Below are 24,834 nucleotides of genomic sequence, written 5' to 3'. Positions count from 1 at the left end.
GTCACGTAGGGACTCTAAACTCCAGAACCCACAGCCTTCAGCTGTTTGTCTCCCCTTCCCAGGTCAGTAAAGCAACAGCAGGCCAGTCCTGGGGAGCCGTCCATCCTGGCCCCTCACTAACCTTGTTTCTGCCTTCTCTCTTAGAAGCTGCCAAGAACCCTATTCTTCACGTGAAAGCTGATGTGCACAAGTCCTTGGACAGTTACGCAACCAGCTTGGCCAAAGCCATAGAGGCTGAAGCCAAAATCAACTTATTTGGGGAGGAGGCTTTGCCTGGGGTCTTGCTTACAGCTCGGACTGTCCCTGGAATTGGCTTTGGGGGCCGCCGCGGCAGCAGAACTCTCGCAGGTCAGAGGCTGCAGCTTCAGAGCATTGAAGAGGGGGATGTTTTAGCTGCAGAGCAGAGATGAGGGTGGACGCCTGTTACCATCTGTGCCAGGGCCCCGGGAGCAACATCTGATACGCAGTCATCTGAAAAAACACCCAAAATAGTGTCTGTTAAGTGACTTCTGTGTCTGTGCGAGACCACACGAGGGCTTTCTGTGGATCCCAGGGATGGGACCAGAGGCATCGAGAGCACAAAACAAAGCAGATGGAGGTGCGGCTGAGACTCTGTGGGAGGTGGGGTTTAGAGGGGTCTAGCGGCCTCGGCTGGGCAGGAAAGCACCACGGGGCCACTTCCTCTTCTTCACAACCTGTGTCCTTGGGAGTCCAGCCATGCACTCTAGCAGAGGCCTCGGGACACTTTGGAGGATGGTGCTTCCTCTATGTGGCTGATGCGGGCTGTGTGGGGCCATTGGTTCTACCCTAAATGGTCCCCAGAGGAGAACCCAGGAGCACAATGCCCCAGACCCATGCGTCCTGGTTACAGCCTTGCCTCCAGGCCATCTGCTGATTCTAGTAGGGACTGTTCCCTGGTTGCTGGGCAGAGGCAGCAGGTCTGGGTCTGTGGTTGCTGAGGATAGGCCTCCCTATGGACTGGTTCCTTAGTATTTTAAAAGAAGGGAGAAACCACTGTAAACGACAGGAGCAAGGAACAGATACCGGATGTTTCATTTCTAGAAAGAAAACCCGTTTGGTTAGGAAGCACCTTCATCTCCCGCACCTGAACAGGGCCGCGGGGCCAACCACTGCCGGGAAGCAGAGTTACTGCTGTCGTTAGAGGGAATCCCCTTCACACAGGGAAATCCCATGGGATAGGTTCCGTATGTGATGCCTGATGTACTGTTTGGATTAGCTGGCCTCCAGGGAAAACCCCTATGGCCAGCAGCTACTACTTCCCTGCCCTGAATGTTTTAAGAAAGACCTGAAGGAACTCTGGACCTGGCATCAGGAACTGTGTGCCGGCCTGACTCTGCCTTACGTTACTCGGGCCACTGGGACTCCCTGTCACCTCTGGGTCATCTGGAAAATGAGATGGGGATTGTGGAGTTGGACTGAATGGTGTGTGTGTGCTTAGTCATCCAGTCGTGTCTGAGTCTTTGTGGTCCCGTGGACTGAGTGGTGGCCAGGGTCCTTTCTAACCCTGATCTTTGATGTTCTCTGAATTTGTTAGGGGGAAAAAAGTGACCCATGGATCAATATCTGCACAGCTTCTGGGTGTCATGTCTGATGGGCATGTGAAACACTTCAGGCCTGATGTGTGGCCTGATCCAGTGTGTCTGTTTAGAGCACAGTCCTGATAGGATGCCAACCAGCAGGACACATAAATGGGTGCAGAGGGCGTGTCCTCAGAGGTGGAAAGTGGGGCCACGGACTGACATGCATGTGAGATCTCTCCCCGCCCCCTTTGAGACGGGATGGCAGCTGAATGTGTGGGCTTGCAACAGTGGCTGTGGTGACTTGAACCACCTGTTCCTGCCCTTCAGCCTAGATGACAGCAGCCAAGTACAGGTCTTTCCCTACTTCTGAATTCCAGGTGGTCAGCAGAGGATACATTCTGAGGAGATCTGCCACATCTGTTATGAGGCAGCCGTTCCAGAAAGTGCATCACCTTTGCAGTGTTTCACTGTGGTCTAACTAGTTCTCCAGGAGGCAGTGTGTCTTTGCTGCGTGACAGAGACCAGTGGTTGGCTGGTCCCTTTGTCTGTAGTTTACAAAAGACTTTTCCTTAGAGCTGGGGGCTGCTACCTTCACAGTGATCAAATTCATCCAGTCTGCATTCTGGATGGAAGAGGGAAGAAGCAGAGGGCAGTTTCACCTGTGGGTTCTGCTGAGGTGATGTGCAGATCAGTCAGATTCTGCTCTCACTACTGGCTGGCATTCGTAAACCTGAGGGCATTTTTGCTTTCTGTATTTTTTCCTACCACTTGGCCTTATCCAGTTTCTAGAGGGACCATATTCTAGTATGCTCTGGGGGGGGACAGGGCAGGAACCTAGGATGACCCCCCCCCCAACCCCATCTACCCCATCAGACCATTTGAGTGCAACGAAGCAGCCAGGAGTTGGAAAGTGCCTTCCCTGGACTGTACTTGGCTGGGCTCAAAGGAGCATCCTGAGACCTCCCAAGTCCTCATAGGCTGATCCCAGACTAGCTGGGATACACTAGATTTCATCTAAGCCAATCTAGAAATACTGTACTTCCCAAAAGCTTTCTCTGCGTTTCCTCTTTTGTACTGAAGTCCATTCATCTACCAAGCAGTGCACATCTAGCGTGTGCAAGGCATCAAGCTAGGCTCTGTAATAACATTAAAGTGTTTTCACTCTAATGTAGGAAGAGACCTAGAGGAGACTGAGGCTAATAAACAGCAAAGTCAAGTAATGGTTCTAGAAAGAACTGCAGGCTCTATAGGGAGGTGAATATTCCCAATTAGGAGTTAGCGGTAGCACCCTATAGGAGGTGACTGGGCCAAGACTTGGAGGATGTCTACCAGCTAGAACCATATTCTGCATATTTAGGAATTCAAATACTCCTTATTCAGCCTGAGTGAGAAGGGAGTGCAAAAGGAGGCAAGTGGGGAGAGGACAAAGATACACTCCCTGTACACTGAGGTTTCTGGGAGGCAGTTTTGGGGACACTTGTCCTTAGTGCACAAAGTTAAAACCCCAGCTGCCCTTGCTGAACGCTGGCCCATTAGCTTTATTCAGCTGTGCAGCAGCAATCTAAGGCCTTCCTGAGGGGGCAGTGTGGGGAGTGATAGGTCGGACATTTGGCCACTTAACATAAAAACCTCAGTTCTGCATCTTCTAGTTTTGACAGGACCACCTGTAGGACTGTTGCCCATCTCTGCTTCTTTCATCAAGGTTACCACTTGACTAAGTACCCCCCATGCTATCTCCCAGATACCAGGTCTGGGGGCTAGTATGACCTGGAAGGCACGAAGTCCCACACTGCCAAGCACACAGGTCACTGCCGAGGCCTTTCCCAGGCACCGATTCAGGGCCTTTGACGCCAGGTGGCAGCAGTGTGGCTGTGGCGCCACTGGCCGTTCCCAGCGGCAAAGAGTCGAGGATAAAGCTGAAGGCTTGTTTGCTCCTGGCTTAGAACACCTCCTCTAAACTCTGGGTCTCCACTGCTCTCTGCCTTTAAGGACCACCCAGCTAGCTTGCTTACACTGCTCAGCTGTGTGATCTTAAATCCCTGCTGTAGAAATGGGGTTGAGGAATGTAAGAGAAGGGCCATCTGGTGCTAATGTTGCTAATGTTATTTGATTCTCATTTAAGGAGCTGCTGTGTAGTCTCTGAGCAACTGTCGAGACTAACTCAAGTATTTGCAATAGGACAAGGAATCCTGGGGTGGACAGGACAGGAGAGGGAGGAAAAGGGCTTTGATACAGTGAGAGATAAGAAAGCTCTCTTAAAAGTGAACAATGCAAAGAAATAGAGGAAAACAATAGAATAGGAAAGACTGGAAATCTCTTCAAGAAAATTAGCTATACCAAGGGAACAATTCATGCAAAGATGGGCTCAATAAAGGACAGAAACAGTATGGACCTAACAGAAGAAGAAGAGATTAAGAAGAGGTGGCAAGAATACACAGAACTGTACAAAAAAAGGCTTTAATGGCCAGGATAACCAAGATTGTGTGGTCACTCATCTACAGCCAGACATCCTGGAGCGTAGTTCATAGTTTGTTACTACGAACAAAACTAGTGGAGCTGATGACTTCCAGCTGAGCTATTTCAAATCCTAAAAGATGATGCTGCTGTTAAAGTCCTGCACTCAACATGCCAGCAAATTTGGAAAACTCAGTAGTGGCCACAGGACTGGAAAAGGTCAATTTTCATTCCAGTCCCAAAGAAAGGCAATGCCAGAGAATGTTCAAACCACCACACAATTGCACTCATTTTACATGCTAGCAAGATAATGCCCCAAATCCTTCAAAGTTAGACTTCAACAATATGTAGACTGAGAATTTCCATATGTACAAGCTTGATTTAGAAAAGGCAGAGGAACCAGAGATGAAATTGCCAACATCCACTTGATCATAGCAAAAGCAAGGGAATTCAGAAAAACACATATTTCTGCTTCATTAACTATGCTAAAGCCTTTGATGGTATGGATCACAACAAACTGTGGAAAATTCTTAAAGAGATAGGAATACCAGACCATCTTACTTGCCTCCTGGGATACCTGTATGCAGGTCAAAAAGCAACAGGTAGAACTAGACATGGACAGCGGGTTGATTCCAGATTGGGAGAGGAGTACATCAAGGCTGTATATTGTCACCCTGCTTATTTAACTTGTATGCAGAGTACATCATGCAAAATGCCAGGCTGGATGAAGCACAAGCTTCAAGATTGCTGGGAAAAATATCAATAACCTCAGATATGCAGATGACACCATCCTAATGGCAAAAAGTGATGAGGAACTAAAAGCCTCTTGATCAAAGTGAAAGAAGAGAGTGGAAAAAGCTGGCTTAAAACACAACATTCAAAAAACTAAGATCATGGCATCTGGTCCCATCACTTCATGGCAAGTAGATGGGGAAACAGTGGCTGACTTTATTTTGGGGGGCTCCAAAATCACTGCAGATGGTGACTGCAGCCATGAAATTAAAAGATGCTTGCTCCTTGGAAGGAAAGCTAAGACAAACCTAGACAGCACATTAAAAAGCAGAGACTCTGTCAACAAAGGTACATATAGTCAAAGCTATGGTTTTTCCAGTAGTCATTTTTGGATGTGAGAGTTGGATCATAAAGAAGCTTGAGCACCAAAGAACTGATGCTTTTGAACTGTGGTGTTGGAGAAGGCTCTTGAGAGTCCCTTGGACTCCAAGGAGATCAAACCAGTCAATCGTAAAGTATATGTTGGAAAGACTGATGCTGAAGCTCCAATACTTTGGCCACCTGATGCAGAGAGTCAACTCACTGGAAAAGACCCCGATGCTAGGAAAGACTGAAGGCAGGAGAAGGGGATGACGGAGTATGAGATGGTTGAATGGCACCACTGACTCAATGGACATAAGTTTGAGCAAACTCCTAGGAGACAGTGAAGGACAGGGAAGCCTGGCATGCTGCAGTTCATGGGCTTGCAAAAAGTGGGACATGACTGAGCAACTGAACAACAGCAACAGTGAGAGACCTTACTGGCTTGTTCAGGTTTGATGAGATGAGTATTCTTCTGTCCTGACAGTTGGTCCGTGAAATACATATAGATTAGACAGGTCTCTGGATGGACCACAGGATATATTCATGACAAGGGTTCAGCTTGAGCCCCAGCTATCTCCAGTCTAGAAAGAACTGTGGAGGTGATGTGGCTACAAAGGTTGAAGAAGGAAACTAGCGTGTACTGAGTTACTCCTGTGAATCTGACATGTTAAGATACTTGAGTGCCTGTTGTGTGCTGGACATTATTAGGCACTTCCAAATGTTTTATCTCATTGCCTATCAGCTCAAATGTGATATAATGGGGATAACACAGGATTTGCTATGGGAAGTTCTGGATTCAGATTCCACACTGTCACTGGCTTAGTAAGTGTCCTTGGGCCAACTACTCAAATCTTTGTGTATTGCAGTTTTCTCATCTGTAAAATGAACTTTGTATTAATTTTATATGTGGCATTTAGATATATTTATGTGGGGACACAGAATCCAAGAGGGTCTCCCTCCTAGGTGATAATGTGGATTAAGGCATTTAGCATAGTACCTGGGGCATAGCTGATACTGAGCCACTGCTATTTTTTCTCCACTCTGCAGGTGGGTGTAGTACTTGTGCTTTACAGGGCTCTCAATGACAAGACTTGAGAATCTTGAAAAGACAGCAGTTACCCTACATAAGCGGTGTTGAAGGTTGTTGCCATGTTTGCTGAACAGTACAGAGGGGCATGGTGAGAAAGGGGAAGGCAACTGAGGTGAGGGAGCAAAGGGTAACTAGCATTTGGGGTTCAGGTCAGGAGTGGAACTGAGCTTTTCTGTTAATGGCCAGTGAAGATGATGGAGTCCCAGGCTGGTGTGGCGTCTGGAATCAAAGCGCAAGCTCAGCTCTGACCTCCCTTAAGGGATAGTCAGAAGGGACACTCTGCTGAGCTGTGACCAGGCTTGAGGGCAGCTCCATCCTGCAGTGACAGTGACTGGTTGGCAGTGGCCTTGGCACTTGGGTTCAGACTCTGTGGCCCTCGGAGTCCCTGAGGGAAGAGGCAGTACAGGGGCAGGAGACTGTGCTATCACCCACAGGATACAGAGAACCCCAGGTAAACTCCATGGGAGAGTGAGGAGAAATCAGTTTTCATCCTGAAGCAAAGGAAGGTGGCTGTGAGCACAGTCGTGTGTGATTACAAGAAGGGGCAGAGCTGGATCATCCTTCTGATTTGGGAAGGGGGACACACAATCCAAGGAGGCCTCAGGAAGTACAGGGAATTGCCCAAAGTGTCAAAGCGTCCTTGGCCATGTGACTGAGAGACGGAAAAAGCCAGCTCTGCAGCTTGAGGAAGACAAGGGATAGTTGACAGTCATCATTAATAGGACAGGCCAGTGGGGCTTTATTGGGTCGGTAGAAAAAACTATTGTAAATCAAGGAATCTGGGGATTAGAATATCTGCTTGCCAGAACTATAAAAAACTGCAGGCCTAAGGGAAGTGATCAGATTTCACTGGAAGGAATTCAAAAAACAAACTCTGCATGATTACCAAGAACACAGTTCTGCTCATTGTTATTTTTAGAACAAAACAGACAAAGCTGTTTTCATTTCCCTCAGAGAGCAATTCCCTGAGCAGTATTAATAGCTTAAGAATTAAAAGCCACTTATGTTTTTCCTTTTGACACCACCATTTTGAAATATCACTAATCATAGGTGAGTCAGACTTTCCCAGAGGAAAAGACAGTCCTGGGGAGGATCACAGGCCTGAGCAGGCAAGGCCACACTGAGAGTGCAGGGCAAAGAGCCTGTGTGGCTGGAAACAGGTCAGTCAGTGATGCTTAAGGAGCAGAGTCCTATGCTGCGTTCTGATAATGGACTCCTGGATGCAAAGGTGGTTAAAATCCAACCTTCAAGACAAAAGCACGCTGATTCAGAAGTACAGTTCACTTGAAGTTTTTGGATTTTTTTTTAAGATTAAAAAAATGCTTAGTGTTAGTTGCTGAGTCATATCAGACTCTGTGTCCCCATGGACTGCAGCCCACCAGGCTCCTCTGTTCATGGAATTCTCCAGGCAAGAATACTAGAGTGGGTTGCCATTCCTTTCTCCAGAGGATCTTCCCAACCCAGGGATTGAACCTGAGTTTCCTGCAAGGTGCAGATTCTTCACTGTCTGAGCCGTCAGGGAAGCACCCCCCTCCCCCGCCCAATGCTTAGGATCATTAGAAATCAATATTTATAAACAAGTAAAAGTGTATTTAGAATAATTTTGTTTACCTGATTAAACATCTGGTTTTTGGCTTGTGTAGAGCTGTGCAAATTGTGAATTTGTACTTATTGACTGTGGACTTCCCTGGGTGTCTCCTCCTTTACCTGTACACTTTTTCTGCAGACGTGTCCTTTTCTCAAGCTTCCCTTCCCACAGGCTGAAAAGAGGGAGACTGAGCCAGCTGTGGCACAATCCATACCACAGTCACCTAGGGACAGTTACCCATGTATTTTTAATAAACTGCAAGAAAACTAGATTCATGGAATACTCTTAAAGGACTGGGAAGTGACCAGGAAATACACAACAAACACTGTAATTCTAAGTTTTAAAGGAGGATTAATGAAGAGCAGTGCTCTCTTGCTTGGTCTACCCCACAACCAAAGTCAAAGGGTGGATGGTAGATGTGATCAGACTTGGTACAACCTCAAGGCACAGAGCCCAGCATCTTTATCTGACCCTGTACCTGCCAGCCCCAAAGCCATACTCCTTTTTCTGGGTGGTTAAATGGAACACTGAGAGCCACAGTCTAACTTGCGATCTTGGCATCCCCCACACCCCAACAGACAGTGCATCATGGGAGTGGCCAGGACCCATCAACTCTGTCTCCGTAATCCTTTCTCTTTGCTGTCTTCTTGACTACTTGGCCTGCCCTGCTCCTTTATAACCAATTGGTGATATGTGCTCAATTGTGTCTGACTCTTTGTGACCCCCCAGACTGTAGCCCACCAGGCTCCTCTGTTGGGGGGAATTCTGTCAGCAAGAATACTGGAGTGGGGTCCCATTTCCCTCTCCCAGGGGACCTCCTCAACCCAAGGACTGAACCTGCGTCTCCTGCATTGACAGGCAGACTCTGAGCCACCACAGAAGCCCTTTGTAACATACAGCACAAAACTACAAAATCAATAAAACTAAGGCATCTAATTCCTTGGACAAATACCACTTTTTAATGTTTGGGTTGCAGTTTTAGGTTCCTAGCAAAATTGAACCAGAAGTTCAGAATTCCTCCATCCCCAGCTGCCCAGCCTCCTTCACTGTCAATATCCTGCGCCAAGTGAACACACTGAAGTGAAGTCATTGATTCTCTCCTGTTGCTTTTCATACCAGTCACCCTTGACCCCACTGAGTACTCCAGTCTGCTCTATTAGTTTTCCAGCCTTTCTCTGTTCCTGTTTTAGTAGAAGAAACTTATTTTGTGTGCTGCAGTTATCTTTTCAGTTATTCTGTAAAGCCCTCCAACCTTTCATGTGTTCCTAACACAGCCCCTGGGACTTAACGGGGTGAAACAGGACTACCTCCATGTTCAGTTCAGTTCAGTTCAGTTCAGTCGGTCAGTCGTGTCTGACTCTTTACGACCCCATGAATCGCAGCATGCCAGGCCTCCCTGTCCATCACCAACTCCCCGAGTTCACTCAGACTCATGTCCATTGAGTCAGTGATGCCACCCAGCCATGTCGTCCCCTTCTCCTGCCCCCAATCCCTCTCAGCATCAGAGTCTTTTCCACTGAGTCAACTCTTCACATGAGGTGGCCAAAGTATTGGAGTTTCAGCTTTAGCATCAGTCTTTCCAAAGAACACCCAGGACTGATCTCCTTTAGAATGGACTGGTTGGATCTCCTTGCAGTCCAATGGACTCTCGAGAGTTTTCTCCAACACCACAGTTCAAAAGCATCAATTCTGCGGCGCTCAGCCTTCTTCACAGTCCAACTCTCACATCCATACATGACCACTGGAAAAACCATAGCCTTGACTAGACGGACCTTAGTCAGCAAAGTAATGTCTCTTTTGAATATGCTATCTGGGTTGGTCATAACTTTGTTTCCAGGGAGTAAGCATCTTTTAATTTCATGGTTGCGGTCACCATCTGCAGTGATTTTGGGACCCCCAAAAATAAAGTCTGACAGTGTTTCCCCATCTATTTGCCATGAAGTGATGGGACCAGATGCCATGATCTTTGTTTTCTGAATGTTGAGCTTTAAGCCAAGTTTTTCACTCTCCTCTTTCACTTTGATCAAGAAACAGAAGCCCATAGACATTTTAAGGAGGAGGACACAGAAGCCTAGAGAAATCAGATGGCTTGCGCAGGTCACATAACTATTTGCGAACCAGGAATAGACCCTAATTCTTTTTGAAAACCATGCAGCTGCCCTGTTTAGAGACTAGTTCCTTTCCCTTTTAGAGACCAGTTCCTTTCCCTTTTGAGCATTTAGCATGTTCCTAATACAGATGCGTATGTGTCCTGCCCAGACTAAGAGACACTGAAGTCCAACTGAAGTTACTGAGCCAACTAGAGTTTTTTTCCTCTATCCAAAAAGCCATCTGTCTTCTCTTAGCAACACGTGTCCTTACGTCTGCAGTCATCTGGGAGGAGCCATCCCTGATTTCCACATGGGAATCTGGCTACACCTGTGAGTCTATTTGTGGCTCAGAGACAGCAGCATGACAGTTTAGGGGATAGGAGAGAAAATTACTGAAGGGTTAAGTCTATAGGAACAGCTTCAGGTCATAACCTGTAAGACAGACCTGGGTGTAGATGCTTAAGTTGGGTGAAGGTGGACAGCAGCGAGGAGGAGGACCAGGAATTAGGAGACTGGATGGTCAGCATTTTCAGCTGAAATCTAGAAGGTGGAGACAGGAAGGCCAGAAGCCAGAACTCTTTAGAACAAGCTTGTGCTAATATGTTATGTGAGTATCCATGACGCTCTGAGATTGCACAAGAACTAACCCCTGTACTTGGGTAATGACGGACCACTAATCATGAAAGATGATCACTGGAGATAAAGCGCTTTAGAAGGAGAGATGAAAAAAAAGTCTTGTATGTAATTCTGTCAAAGAGAAGTCAAAACAGAAAAGGTTATTAAATCTCGAAGAGATTTGGAAAATGGGTCAAGACAGCAAGGCATCAAATAAAAAGTCAAATTCAGGATATCGTAAAACAACCAACTTCTTTAATTAGAAGGCAATAAACATGCAAATGGCAAGTATAGACATTTCTTTGAACCAATATTTTCACTATAATGAAAATTCCTCTTCCACATTGATCCAAGCTCCCACATCTGAAGGTTAGGGAAAATATTGCACTTTGCATTTTCTACCACTCCTCACACATGGCAAAAAGTTTTTAAAACATTTTGCTAGTTTTGTTTTACACACACTCCCAAATTCATGCACACAATCATTCCAAACCAATGTTAGGTTATCCCCCCAAAAGGGAAAAACTCAAAAAAAACCACAACCTTAAAATTGCACTAAAGCTCTGTAAAGGAAAAATATATATAATAAATGCCTTATGCAAATCTCAGACCATCTAAGTGCTTGCCAGTAAGAGCTGATTACTCCTCATCCTCGTTCTCATTCTCCTGACCAGAGCCTTCGGATCTGTCACTCTCCAGCCGGTCTGGAAACGCAGACAGAAAAAAAAAAAAAAAAAAAAAAAAAAACCTTTAGTATTACAATCAAAATAGCTGTCAATGCCTTAAATAAAACCGATTAAAATGTGTATAATTCAAAATATCATGTAAAGATCAGCTCACAGCGATGTGTAGAAGTTATTTTTGCCTCTAGAGGCAAAGAATAAAGGAAACACAGTACTATTAACTTAGAATATTCACGTAATTCTAAAGATAAAAAAGATTACAAAGTAAAAACCGTAAATACCTAGATCTATAGTGGTCGACTGCAATGATTTCAAACTGTGTTCTAGGAGTCAGGATGTCACCAAAGGGAGTGAGAGGGAAGCTGTGCAAGAGAATCGGGAATCATTCCCTAGTGGCTCAGACGGTAAAGAATCTGTCTGCAATGCAGGAGACCCAGGTTCAATCCCTGGGTCAGAAAGATCCCCTGGAGAGGGAAATGGCAAGCCACTCCAGTATTTCTGCCTGGAGAACCCCATGGGCAGAGGAGCCTGGTGGGCTGCAGAGGTGGACACAACTGAAGCGACTTAGCACACCACACACGTATTTCTGGTTATAAAAATATTTCTTCAATATCTGCTATGTTCCAGGATACAGTGGTGACCAAAACAGCCACAGTCTCTTCTCTGTCCTCAAGGAGCTTATCTAGGGAGTGCACAATTAAAGACTGGTGAGCCAGCATGGCATGTCCTCTCAAGTTCCATGATTTACATTTGCTATCCCTCTGCTTGGGACACTTTCACCTAGTTTTCAGCTACAAAGGTTATGCTTACTCATCTCAATACAACTATTTTTCCCTTTGTGAAACTGCCCAGACTTTCTCAGATACCCAACTTGCAGAATTATGAACTCATTCCTTCAGGTTCCAGAATATTTTATATGTACCATATAATGATGATTCTAGGTCTGCACATCTTCTTGCAGACTGAGCTCCTGGGAAGGTAGGAGTATTTCTTCTAATCTTTTATCCTCAGGGCCTAGTACAAGAGGTTCAATGAAGGCTTATCAAATAAATGAATGGAAGTTTTACTAAGATAATATATATTACATTAGGGTATATAAAGAAGGCAACAGTATCAAGTCACTACTGCCACTAGAAAGGAACCCTTTCTATCACAGAAACACTTCTCCAGGGTAACCTGGGAGGGGTGAAGGTTAGACACAATAGAAATAATTCAGGCTTCTCAACACCAAGAGAAGATGGAATCCTGGGACTTTATTATTCACAGGGGCTTAAATACTCCCAGTGAATTCTAAATTGTCAACACCAGTATACAGACGGGATGTAAATGTTTAATTGTCCAAGTAAATTAAGATTAAATCCCCTCTATACCAACTGCATTTCGATGTCAAACTAAGGATATAATATATGTGTATATGATTTTTAACCTGAGTTATACAAGTTTTAGTTATTAATATAAAAGTGTTTAATATACATTAGTAAAAGATAAAATAAGACTATAGTAAATCTTCACAGGTCACTAAGGAATCTAAACACAGTGGAAGACTTTCTGATCAATAAAAAGTTACCTAAGGGATGTGAGTATAAAAGACATTATGCTGTATTTATTGTGTGATATACTTTCATGGGAGAGAACAAAACATGAACTTGCTGTTCTGCTTACCTAGAGTACCCTAAGTGAGATACCGGTCATACTGGTGGCACGTGCTTAAACAGCCTCCCCATATTGTAAATGTGCAGGGTGGCCCAGTTCTTTTTGGCTGTCACATTATGAATGAAGAGGGGAAATGGAGGGTTAAGATGAAATGTCACAGCCTTCAAATCAAGGAGTTTACAGCAGACATCAGAATTCTACAGTCCAAAGCAAGCAACATGAAGTCCAGTGAGGGCCTAGGGTCTCTTACATAGTCACAGAGTAACTTCTGGAATGAGGAAGGGGGCAGAATGTTTTGTTTTTTTTTTTCTCCAGATCTTTCTCACACAACTTCTGCAGAATCATCTCTCTCAGAATATAAACCCAATTTTTAAAAACAAAATTAAATAAAATCTTTTTGTCCACAGAGTACTACTGAGGTAATAAAACTGCAAAGCAGTTCAACACTTTCACAAATCTCTGGCAATTACAGGCCAAGGAGGGCTGAGAACACTGTGTTCTTTAAAATGAGAACTAGAAATAATGACAAAGAAAGCCACTGTTTTCAAAAGCAAGACAACACCAAGTTGCTACTGTAAATAAGGGTTACATTTGTGGTAAGGCTCCTTTAATTCTCTTTTAGAAATACTTCTTTCTGAAATTATTTTTGATCAGGAAAAATATGAGATACTATTAATAAGCTGGCTGGGGCTGGAGAGAGGGGACAATAGAGATATGAAAACAATTACCTGAAGGAAACCTGTATTCCACAAAATATCAATACAGTACTCCTGGTTAGCTAGAGATTTGATACTAAAAGTTTATTCATTCACTCACCCATTCATTCAAAAAAAAAAAAAACAACACTACTGACTGAGCAACTATTATGTTGCTAGGCACTGTTGTTCTAGGAACTAGCTATCCAGATGTGAATAAGACAAACTAGGTCTCTGGTCTTAATGAACTCACTTCCTAGAAAAGAAAAGAAGAAAACAAGACAATGTATTTTTCTCCTTTAATCTGTGTAACAAGGCAACAAATAAATGAAGTTAGAATAAGTACTTGAGGAAAAACAGGGAATGACCAGAGAGTAACTGGCGAGGAGGGTGTGCACATCAAGCGACTTCACGACTAGGGAGCACTTTCCTAAGGAGGTGACCTGGAGCTGAGGCTTCAACTGTATGTCCCATTATTAGTAAAGCTGATGAACACAGCTGCCTAAAAGGCAGAGAAACAGCCAGTGAAAAGGTCCTAAATATGCTAGTAAGCTTTATGAGTCTGAGGAGGAAAGCAGTCACTTATGGCTAAAATGTAGCAAGCAAAAAACCAATGCAGAATACATCGACTCAGCGGCTGGCAGGTCTATCTCTTGTAGACCAGAGTATGAAGTCTAGGTTTTATTTTATGAGCAGTGGGAAGCCCCTGAGAATTTTAAGCAAGGGTGACATAACCTAATGTACTTCTTAAAAAAGGGAGTCAATAAACTATGGTCCCTGGGCAAACCCTCCCTTAGCCTATTTCTGTAAATAAAGTTGTATTAGGGCCCACCCATGCCCTCCATCTATAATTATCTATGGCTGCTTTTGCAACACAGTGTCAGAAATGAGCAGCTGCAACAGAAACCACATAGCCCACAAAGCCTATTTACTCTCTGGCCATTTAAAGAAAAGGTTTACTAAGCCACAAGCAAGGAGAGCTAAGAAAGCCTTCCTCAGGGATCAATGCAAAGAAATAGAGGAAAACAACAGAATGAGAACGAGGAGAGATCTCTTCAAGAAAATTAGAGATACCAAGGGAACATTTCATGCAAAGATGGGCACAATAAAGGACAGAAATAGTATGGACCGAACAGAAGCTGAAGACATTAAGAGTTGGCAAGAATACACAGAACTATACAAAAAAGATCTTCACGACCCAGATAACCACGATGGTATGATCACTCAGCTAGACCCAGACATCCTGGAGTGTGAAGTCAAGGGGGCCTTGGGAAGCATCACTACACACAAAGCTAGTGGAGGTGATGGACTTCCAGTAGAGATATTTCAAACCCTAAAAGATGATGCTGTAAAAGTGCTGCACTCAATATGCCAGCAAACTGGGAAAACTCAGCAGTGGCCACAGGACTGGAAAAGGTCAGTTTTCATTCCAATGCCAAAGAATGCTCAAACTACCGCACATTTGCACTCATCTCACATTCTAGTAATGTTCAAAATTCTCTAAGCCAGGCTTCAATAGTACATGAACCGTGAACTTCCAGACATTCAAGCTCAATTTAGAAAAGGCAGACGAACCAGAGATCAAACTGCCAACATTCACTGGATCATCGAAAAAGCAAGAGAGTTCCAGAAAAACATCTACTACTGCTTTATTGACTATGCCAAAGCCTTTGACTATGGATCACACAAACTGTGGAAAATTCTCACAGAGATGGGACTACCAGACCACCTGACCTGCCTCTTGAGAAATCTCAATACAGGTCAAGAAGCAACAATTAGAACTGGACATGGAACAACAGACTGGTTCCAAATAGGAAAAGGAGTACATCAAGGCTGTATATTGTCACCCTGCTTATTTAACTTCTATGCAGAGTACATCATGAGAAACGTTGGGCTGGAAGAAGCCCAAGCTGGAATTAACATTGCTGGCAGAAATATCAATAACCTCAGATATGCAGATGATACCACTCTTATGGCAGAAAGCAAAGAAGAACTAAAAAGCCTCTTGATGAGAGTAAAAGAGGAGAATGAAAAAGTTGGCTTAAAGCTCAACATTCAGAAAACTAAGATCATGGCATCCGGTCCCATCACTTCATGGCAAATGGATGGGGAAACAATGGAAACAGTGACAGACTTTATTTCCTTGGGTTCCAACATCATTGCAGATGGTGACTCCAGCCATGAAATTAAAAGATGCTTACTCCTTGGAAGAAAAGCTATGACCAACCTAGACAGCACATTAAAACGCAGAGACATTACTCTGCCTACAAAGGTCCGTCTAGTCAAAGCTATGGTTTTTCTAGTAGTCATGTATGGATGTGAGAGTTGGACTATGAAGAAAGCAGAGTGCCGAAGAACTGATGCTTCTGTATTGGAGAGGACTCTTGAGAGTCCCTTGGACTGCAAGGAGATCAAAGCAGTCCATCCTGAAAGAAATCAGTCCTGAATATTCCTTGGAAGTACTGATGCTGAAGCTGAAACTCCAATAGTTTGGCCACCTGATGCAAAGAACTGACTCATTGGAAAAGACCCTGATACTGGGAAAGACTGATGGCAGACGGAAAGGGTATGACAGAGGATGAGATGGTTGGATGGCATCACTAACTCAATGGACATGAATCTGAATAAGCTCTAGGAATTGGTGATGGACAGGGAAGCCTGACATGGGGTCGCAAAGAGTCGGACACAACTGAGCGACTGAACTTACTGACCCACATTTTAAAAAGCCTCCTCTGACTGCTGTGAAAATCAGACTATACGAAAGTGAGAGCAGAAGCAGGGAGGCCAAGATAGATGAATATGGACTGTATTCTGGAGTGAAGCTGCCCTAATTGATGGAGTGAACTTGTACATGAATGGGTTAGTGCCTGTACGTTCTGTGTGATGTTAGCTCTACAGATATGGCTATCTAATGCTTCAGGGTTTTATAAACCATGTTAACACTTTGGACTTTATCCTAAGAGCATGGGGAGGCACAGGAGAATTTTAAAGAGGGGAGTAAACTGAGTAGATTGTAACATATTCTAGAAGAGTTTGAAATGGTTCACACACCATCTCTCCAAAGCCTGTCAAAGCTTCTAGGAATCTCAGAACTGCCTTTATCTCTCATGAAATTGCCTAAACTAAAAGCCTTTAGTACAGCATTCATGAGGAAATTTTGGGTGCTTTTTTAAAATACAGAAGCTCAAATGCTATTCAGATAAAATGAATCAGGATCTTTAGTGCATAGGAACCAGGTATTTGTAGTTTTGAAAAGGAGATTTAAAGCATACATCACTGTACTTGGAATACAGGACAATGAAGAAAAGGAGAGGAAAGGAGTAGCTGACTCATCAAATAACTAGATATCTTAAGAATAAAAGCAGCCGAAATATCAACTCTTGGTTACCTTTTCCTATCTAGGATTTTACTTAAGAGAAACAAGAGGGTGAATCAGGTTGACTAAGCCAACTACAAAGTGTCTCCCTCTGATTGCTGGCAAAAAAAAAAAAAAAAAAAAAAAACAGAAGAAAGAGAACCTTTATAAGCATCTAATTCTAAAATTAAAGGATAGTAATAACTGAGTTAACAAACCATTGATACATCAGCACGCATTTAAAATAGATTCTTGTACAAATGAAAGGAGAAACAGTTTCCTATAGGCAAACTCAGAAAGAGCCATTCACCAGATGAACTCTTTATATGAACAAGCAAATTTAGTTATCATAATCAGCAAATGTTCTTCCTGTTCTATAAAATGGTGCCTCCTCAAATCTGAAGTCAAGTGAATTTTAAGAGTACTGATTCTTATTGAAGAAAACAGATCAAAAGATGTCACAGTGAATAAAATGGGGGTCAAAAGAAGTACTATGATAATATGCTGTTGGACTGCAAACATTTTCTGTTTTCATTTTAGGTTTATTTTTTGTGTTGCTTTGACCATTTGAAATTTTTACTCCTTCCTTTTTTCTGCATCAATAGTTGATGTTGACAATTTTAAGAGTTTTCTTTCCAGCTCCTTTAATTGCAGACATAAGGAGCTTCTTTCAGTTTTTAGATGCACCACAGTCTCTTCCAGGACTTAAGACAAATGCTATATACTCTTTTTTTCTGCCAGGAATATTTATGTCTCCCTTCCCCACTCTCTGAGGAAATGATATGCAATCTGCCGTTTATATAGACCTGAAGGTCTGAAACAGAAAGGTGAAAGTGAAAGTCACTCAGTCATGTCTGACCCTTTGTGACCCCAAGGACCCCGCCAGGCTCTTCTGTCCATGGAATTCTCAAGGCCAGACTACTAGAGCTGGTAGCCATTCCCTCTCCAGAGGATCTTCCCAACCCAGGGATCAAACCCACGACGGAAGTTATCCTAACAAAGAGTGAGGGTGGGAGGGGACAGCATGACTGTAAAGATTCTGAGGTAGGAAAGAGTTTGAGGTACCTGCAGATTTAGAGAGGGCCAGAGAGGATGGAGAAGAAACTGGCACCCCACTCCAGTGTTCCTGCCTGGAGAATGCCAGGGACGGGGGAGCCTGGCAGGCTGCTGTCTATGGGTCGCACAGTCGGACACAACTGAAGCGACTCAGCAACAGCAGCACAGAGAATGGAGAGGACAGAGAAGGAAGAAATGGACTAGAAAAGCAGTTTAAATCAGCTTATCCAGAGGACTGCATGTCTTATTCATGACTTGAATATGTTCCTGCAACTGAAATTTGTAGGTAAAAGGAGAATAAGTGCTTGGAAGCTAGTTTCAAATTCAGGCTTTACCGTTTATCAGTTGTGTGACCTGCAGTGAGTTATTAAAAATAATCTACTATGTAGAGGGCTGGAGCTAACTGAGGATAAATTTGTGAAATGATTGGTATGCTGCCTGATTCATTAAAGGTACTCTATACATGGTTGTTGTTATTAAACAGTATTCAACATATAAAGAAATTTGTGTTATCAGTGAAATGATAAACATTTTGTTTCTAGTGGATACTGGATACTTTCTATTGTTATGAACATAGGTTATTCCATTCCTTCTTGAAAATTAGTTGTAATATAATGTAATTAATTGTAATGTGAAGTTTTGTATCTGAAGCACTGAACCCCATGGTTTATCATTTAAAACAAACAAAAATTTGAAAAATACATTGAGCTATTATTTCAAATCTTTGTAGTAATACATCTATTTTTGTCTGGGCTGTGATTGATTTTGGTCAAATGTATCATCAAAAGGTACTTACTATAACACATCTTAAGGTTTATGGTATGATATTCCACTCTGAGAAGAAAACCATAGCTGATAGAAGTTTTGAAGTGATGTCATCTTTTCATTGTGACAGTTCAAGAAAGTTGGCTCATGGGGATACAAATTACTATACTAAAACCAAGAATTCATACCACTCAGTTCAAAAGTTAAGCTGCCTTCTATGTAGTCTGAGAGGACCTAATGCCAACAAGAAATAAACTTCTTGTGTTTAAGAAAAAAAAAGTTAAAAAGGCTAAAAAACAGTTGGCCTTAATTTTGCAATTTAAGGAAATTAATAAAATCTCTTTATTTTTTGGCTGCACCATGCAGCATGTGGGGTCTTAAGTTTCCCAACCAGGTACCAAAACCCTGCCCCTGCAGTGGAAGTGCAAGCGCTAGCTACTGGACTGCCAGGAAAATCCCCTTTTCCCCCTTAAATATAAATCCCTTTAACGTCGATCTTAAATAATGTTTTTTCAAATATAATAATGATTTTAATAGCACACCGACAGTTCTTACCAGCTCGAATATGGTTCAGTGAAGCCAACATCCTCAACATGAAAGAGGCTGGAACTGTAATGGTATTTCTAGTCTCTTCCAGCATGAGTTCATTTCGAGTTATAACCTATGAGGCAAGTTAAATAACCATGTCAAAGATCACAGAGTAACTGTATGTTTTCCTTAGATACTAGGAGAACTGTAAAGAATTAACAGGAATTACTTCATTCTTCACATATATCTATATGGGTCTGTATTACCATCTTAAGGCTGCTCAATGCCAAATAATTACTTTAGCTTGTAATCAAGAGAGTAAGATCAGAGAACACTACTCTAACTGGAAGAAAGACAAAGGTCAAACCCTGAGGCTACCTGAAACATGTAAGAATTCAATTTACTTTTACTTATAATTTGTTTACAAAAGCAAAGCAGTCTACTTTGTGTCTGCTTATTATTTTTTTTCCTCTAGTGCAACTGATATTTTTAGTGACAGCACTGTTAAATTATTATCCCTGGGTCATTTGGGCCCCTCAAGGAAAATGTTACATTAACTTCAAAGTTAACTTCAATAATAAACCTTTGGATGAGAGTTACCAGTGAACTGTGTCTTAAATACAGAGAATAGGACTAAAGAACATCCATGAACATCTCGGGATTTAATGTATAATTATAGGCAAAGGAAAAAAGAGGAAACCAAAGGGAGTGGCAAAGGAAAAACAGAAAGGAAGGAAGGAAAGCAGCAGAGGAAGAAAAGACACTAACCTGATCAGCAGTCCCCCAGTGACATGACATTGTCAACTCATGAGGGTGCCCACACGGCCCTGAACAGCCCAGCCTCACTCACGAGGCCCGCTGAGCTGCCTTATGTGTCCTCTGGGTGTCAGCACGCGGATGGCTCACCCACCTTACAGCAACTTGAAACATGCTGATCTTCTCTCTCACATGTTCCTTTGGTCCTGGTCTACCTGGTAAACTCAGTCCAATTCTGATTTCCTCTGTGAAGACCTTCCCATCCCATTTACTCCAACTGAAAATTCCTTTCTACGAGTTTCCAGAAGACTACGTGTACATTTCTGACACTGACCACACTGTATTCTAGTTCTTCGTATGTCTTTTTCCTACTAGTCTTTGGGTTCTGAACGAAAGGGTTTATCTTTTAAAATCCAGGATTCTACCTGATATAGGGGCTTCCTATGTGGCATCTGCTTGCCGATAAAGGAGACAAAAGAGACTTGGGTTTGATAGCTGGGTTGAGAAGACGGCCTAGAATAGGAAATAGCAACCCACTCCAGTATTCTTGCTTGGAAAATTCCATGGACAAAGGGGCCTTAAGTGTTTGATATAGGTCTATTGACATAATGAGTAAAAATACATGTGGGAATCTCACAATGAACTGTCAACTGTGGTCTAGAGAACGAGTTTTTCACTTTACTAATATTTCTAGCAATGCACCCCTTATTGTTTTCAGAGAGGGCTGTTGTTCAGGCCAAATCCTGTCCAACTTTTTGCAACCCATGGACTACAGCATGCCAGGCTCCTTCACTATCTCCCAGGGTTTGTTCAAACATATGTCCACTGAGTCGGTGATGATATCCATCTCATACTCTGCCTCCTCCTTCTCCTCCTACCTTCAATTTTCGCCAGCATCAGAGTCTTTTCCAATGAGTCAGCTCTTCACCTCAGGTGGCCAAAGTATTGGAGTTTCAGCTTCAGTATCAGTCCTTCCTGTGAATAGTCAGGACTGGTATCCTTAAGAGTTGACTGGTTTGATTTCCTTGCAGTCCAAGGGACTCTCAAGTGTCTTCTCCAACACCACAGTTGAAAAGCATTACTTCTTTGATGCTCAGCCTTCTTTATAGTTCAACACTCATATCAGTACATGACAACTGGAAAAACCATAGCTCTGATTATATGGACGTTTGTCAGCAAAATGATGTCTCTACTTTTTAATACACTGTCTAGGTTTGTTACTGCTTTCTTTCCAAGGAGCAAGCATCTTTTAATTTTATGGCTGCAGTCACTGTCCACAATGATTCTGGAGCCAAAGGAAATAAAATTTGTCACTGCTTCCACTTTTCTCCATCAAGCTGCCATGAAATGATGGGACTGGACGCCATAATCTGTTTTTTGAATGCTGAGTTTTAAGCCAGCTTTTTCATTCTCCTCTTTTATCCTCATCAATAGGCTCTTTAGTTCCTCTTTCAGTTCAGTTCAGTCACTCAATCATTTCTGATTCCTTACGACCCCATGGACTGCAACACACCAGGCTTCCTCATTCATCACCAAATCCTGGAGCTTATTCAAATTCATGTCCAAGAAGTTGGTGATGCCATCCAATCTTCTCATCCTCTGTCATCCCTTCTCCTCCCACCTTCAGTCTTTCCAAGCATCACGGTCTTTTCCAATGAGTCAGTTATTCGCGTCAGGTGGCCAAAGTATTGGAGTTTCAGACTCAGCATCAGTACTTCCAATGAACATTCAGGACTGATTTCCTTTAGGATTAACTGGCTGGATCTCCTTGCAGTCCAAGGAACTCTCAAGAGTCTTTTCCAACATCATAGTTCAAAAGCATCAGTTCTTCAGCACTCTGCTTTCTTTATAGTTCAACTCTCACATCCATACATGACTACTGGAAAAACCATAGCTTTGACTAGACGGACCTTTGTAGGCAGAGCAATGTTTCTGCATTTTAATGTGCTGTCTAGGTTGGTCATAGCTTTTCTTCCAAGGAGCAAGCATCTTTTAATTTCATGGTTGCAGTCACCATCTGCAGTGATTTCTGAGCCCAAGGAAATAAAGCCTGTCACTGTTTCCATTTTTTGCCCATCTATTGGCCATGAAGTGATGGGACTGGATTCCATGATCTTAGTTTTCTTAATGTTGAGTTTTAAGCCAACTTTTTCACTCTCCTCTTTCACTTTCATCAACAGGCTCTTCAGTTCTTCTTTGCTTTCTGCCATAAAGTGGTGTCATCTGCATATCTGAGGTTATTGATATTTCTCCCAGCAATCTTGATTCCAGCTTGTCTTTCATCAGGCCTGGCATTTCACATGATGCACTCTGCATATAAGTTAAATAAGCAGAGTGACAATATACATCCTTGACAGACTCCTTTCCTGATTTGGAACCAGTCTGTTGTCCCATGTCCAGTTCTACCTGTTGTTTCTTGACCTGCATACAGATTTCTCAGGAGGCAGGTCAGGGGGTTCAGTATTCCCATCTCTGTAAGAATTTTCCAGTTTGTTGTGATCCACAACAGATTCGTGCCTGGAGAATTCCATGGACACAGACAGTCCTTGGGGAGTTGGGGGGGGGGGGAGGGAGACACAACTGAGCAACTAACACTTTCACTTTACCTAATGGAGGAAAGTAGAGTGGTATCACCTGCATATCTGAGGTTGTTATTTCTCCTGGTATTCTTGATTCCAGCTTGTGAGTCATCCAGCCCGGCTTTTTGCATGAGGAACTCTGAATATAAGTTAAATAAACAAGGTGAGATCTCTAGTCTTTCCCATTCTATTGTTTTCCTCTATTTCTCTGCACGGATCACAGAGGAAGGCTTTCTTTTCTTTCCTTTTCTCCTTTGCTTTTAGCTTCTCTTCTTTTTTCAGCTATTTGTAAGACCTCCTCAGACACTGTGCCTTTTTGCATTTCTTTTTCTCAGGGATGGTCTTGATCACCGCCACCTGTACAATGCCATGAATTTCCGTAAATAGTTCACCACAGACTCTATCAGATCTAATCCCTTGAATCTACTTCTCACTTTCACTACGTAATCGTAAGGGATTTGATTTAGGTCATACCTGAATGGTCTGGTGGTTTTCCCTACGTTCTTCAATATGAGTCTGAATTTGGCAATAAGGAGTTCATGATCTGAGCCATAATCAGCTCCCGGTCTTGTTTTTGCTGACTGTATAGAGCTTTTCCATCTTTGGCTGCAAAGAATATGATCATTCTGATTTCAGAATTGACCATCTGGTGATGTCTATGTGTAGAATCGTCTCTTGTGTTGTTGGAAGAGGGTGTTTGCTATGACCAGTGCATTCTCTTGGCAAATCTCTGTTAGCCTTTGCCCTGCTTCATTCTGTACTCCAAGGCCAAATTTGCCTGTTACTCCAGGTGTTTCTTGACTTCCTACTTTCACATTCCAGTCCCCTATAATGAAAAGGATATCTTATTTGGGTGTTAGTTCTAAAAGGTCTTGTAGGTCTTCACAGAACTGTTCAACTTCAGCTTCTTCAGCATTACTGGTTGGGGCATAGGCTTGGATTACTGTGATATTGAATGGTTTGCCTTAGAAATGAACAGAGATCATTCTGTCGTTTTGAGATTGCATCTAAGTACTGCACTTTGGACTCTCTTGTTGACCATGATGGCTACTCCATTTCTTCTAAGGGATTCCTGCCCACAGTAGTAGATATAACAGTCATCTGAGTTATATTCACCCATTCCAGTCCATTTTAGTTCACTGATTCCTAGAATGTTAATGTTCACTCTTGCCATCTCCTGTCTGACTGCTTCTAATTTGCCTTGATTCATGGGCCCAGAATTGAGCCACAGTGGGTGGGGGCTATCCTTTTGTGATCAGAAAGCTTTGAGGAGCAGGCATCAATCAGCAGAGTGGAGAAAGTGGGGACAGGGTGGGTAGGGGGCAGCTGGCACTGCCATATATCTGAGGCTGGAGCCCACAGCATCACCGCTTCTTCCCACCAAGAGGCAAATAAACTCCAATTAGCTCTTTCCAGGCTGCAGTCCATGGGATCGCTAGGAGTCGGACACGAGTGAGTGAGTTCACTTTCACTTTTCACTTTCATCCAGTGAAAAGGAAATGGAAACTCACTCCAGTGTTCTTGCCTGGAGAATCCCAGGGATGCGGGTGCCTGGTGGGCTGCCGTCTATGGGGTTGCACAGTCAGACACGACTGAAGTGACTTAGCAGCAGCAGCACCAGCAGTAGCAGCATGGGCCCAACATTCCAGATTCCTATGCAATATTGCTCTTTACAGCATTGGACTTAACTTCCATCACTAGTCACATCCACAACTGGGTGGTGTTTTTGCTTTGGCTCCATCTCTTCATTCTTTCTAGAGTTATTTCTCCACTGATCTCCAATAGCATACTGGGCACTTACCGACCTGAGGAGTTCATCTTTCAGTGTCCTATCTTTTTGCCTTTTCATACTGTTCATGGGGTTCTCAAGGCAAGAAAACTGAAGTGGTTTGCCATTCCCTTCTCCAGTGTTACTTCCTCTTTACTTTCGTCCATTAGAGGGGTAACACCTGCTGTTATTTCTCCTGGCAATCTTGATTCCAGCTTGTGCTTCATCCTGCCCAGCATTTTACATGATAAACTCTGCGTATAAGTTAAATAAGTAAGCCTTGATGTATTCCTTTCCTAATTTTGAACCCATCAGTTGTTCCATGTCTGATCCTAACTATTGCTTCTTGACTCGCATATTGATTTCTTAGGAGACAGGTACCAAGTGTTAGTTGCTCAGTCGTGTCCATCACTTTTGTGACCCCTTGGACTATAGCCTACCATGATCCTCTGTCCATGGAATTCTCCAGGCGAGAATACTGGAGTGGGCTGCCATTCCCTTCTCAGGGTATCTTCCCAACCCA

At 43.2% G+C, this 24,834-nt stretch overlaps 2 protein-coding genes across 39 annotated transcripts in view; one reads left to right on the top strand and one right to left on the bottom strand.

The window, feature by feature from the left end:
* GPR161 (G protein-coupled receptor 161) overlaps nt 1–24,834 on the top strand; it is an 85,241-nt gene that overhangs the window by 56,850 nt on the left and 3,557 nt on the right. For 8 of the 10 annotated variants that reach the window (XM_060415898.1, XM_042229183.2, XM_042229191.2 and 5 more), the window contains one exon: nt 145–7,822. The exons of 1 other annotated variant lie outside the window; for it this stretch is intronic. In XM_060415898.1, the coding sequence (XP_060271881.1) occupies nt 145–410 (266 nt within the window). In that variant the 3' untranslated portion in view covers nt 411–7,822. Of the gene's footprint in view, nt 1–144; nt 7,823–24,834 lie in introns of those variants that run through there. One more of the 10 variants, XM_060415892.1, reaches the window with a different exon arrangement.
* The window catches only part of DCAF6 (DDB1 and CUL4 associated factor 6), a 184,839-nt gene continuing 170,713 nt past the window's right edge, over nt 10,709–24,834 (bottom strand). For 18 of the 29 annotated variants that reach the window (XM_004002739.6, XM_027977886.3, XM_042229114.2 and 15 more), the window contains 2 exons: nt 19,236–19,341; nt 10,709–11,177 (listed from right to left, as the gene is read on the bottom strand). In XM_004002739.6, the coding sequence (XP_004002788.3) occupies nt 11,113–11,177; nt 19,236–19,341 (171 nt within the window). In that variant the 3' untranslated portion in view covers nt 10,709–11,112. Of the gene's footprint in view, nt 11,178–13,102; nt 19,342–24,834 lie in introns of those variants that run through there. The other 11 variants (XM_060415869.1, XM_060415799.1, XM_060415809.1 and 8 more) reach the window with 1 other exon arrangement.

The sequence above is a fragment of the Ovis aries genome, chromosome 1, assembly GCF_016772045.2.
Source record: "Ovis aries strain OAR_USU_Benz2616 breed Rambouillet chromosome 1, ARS-UI_Ramb_v3.0, whole genome shotgun sequence".
NCBI classification, from domain to species: Eukaryota; Metazoa; Chordata; class Mammalia; order Artiodactyla; family Bovidae; genus Ovis; species Ovis aries.
This window is presented reverse-complemented; position numbering and strand designations above follow the sequence as displayed.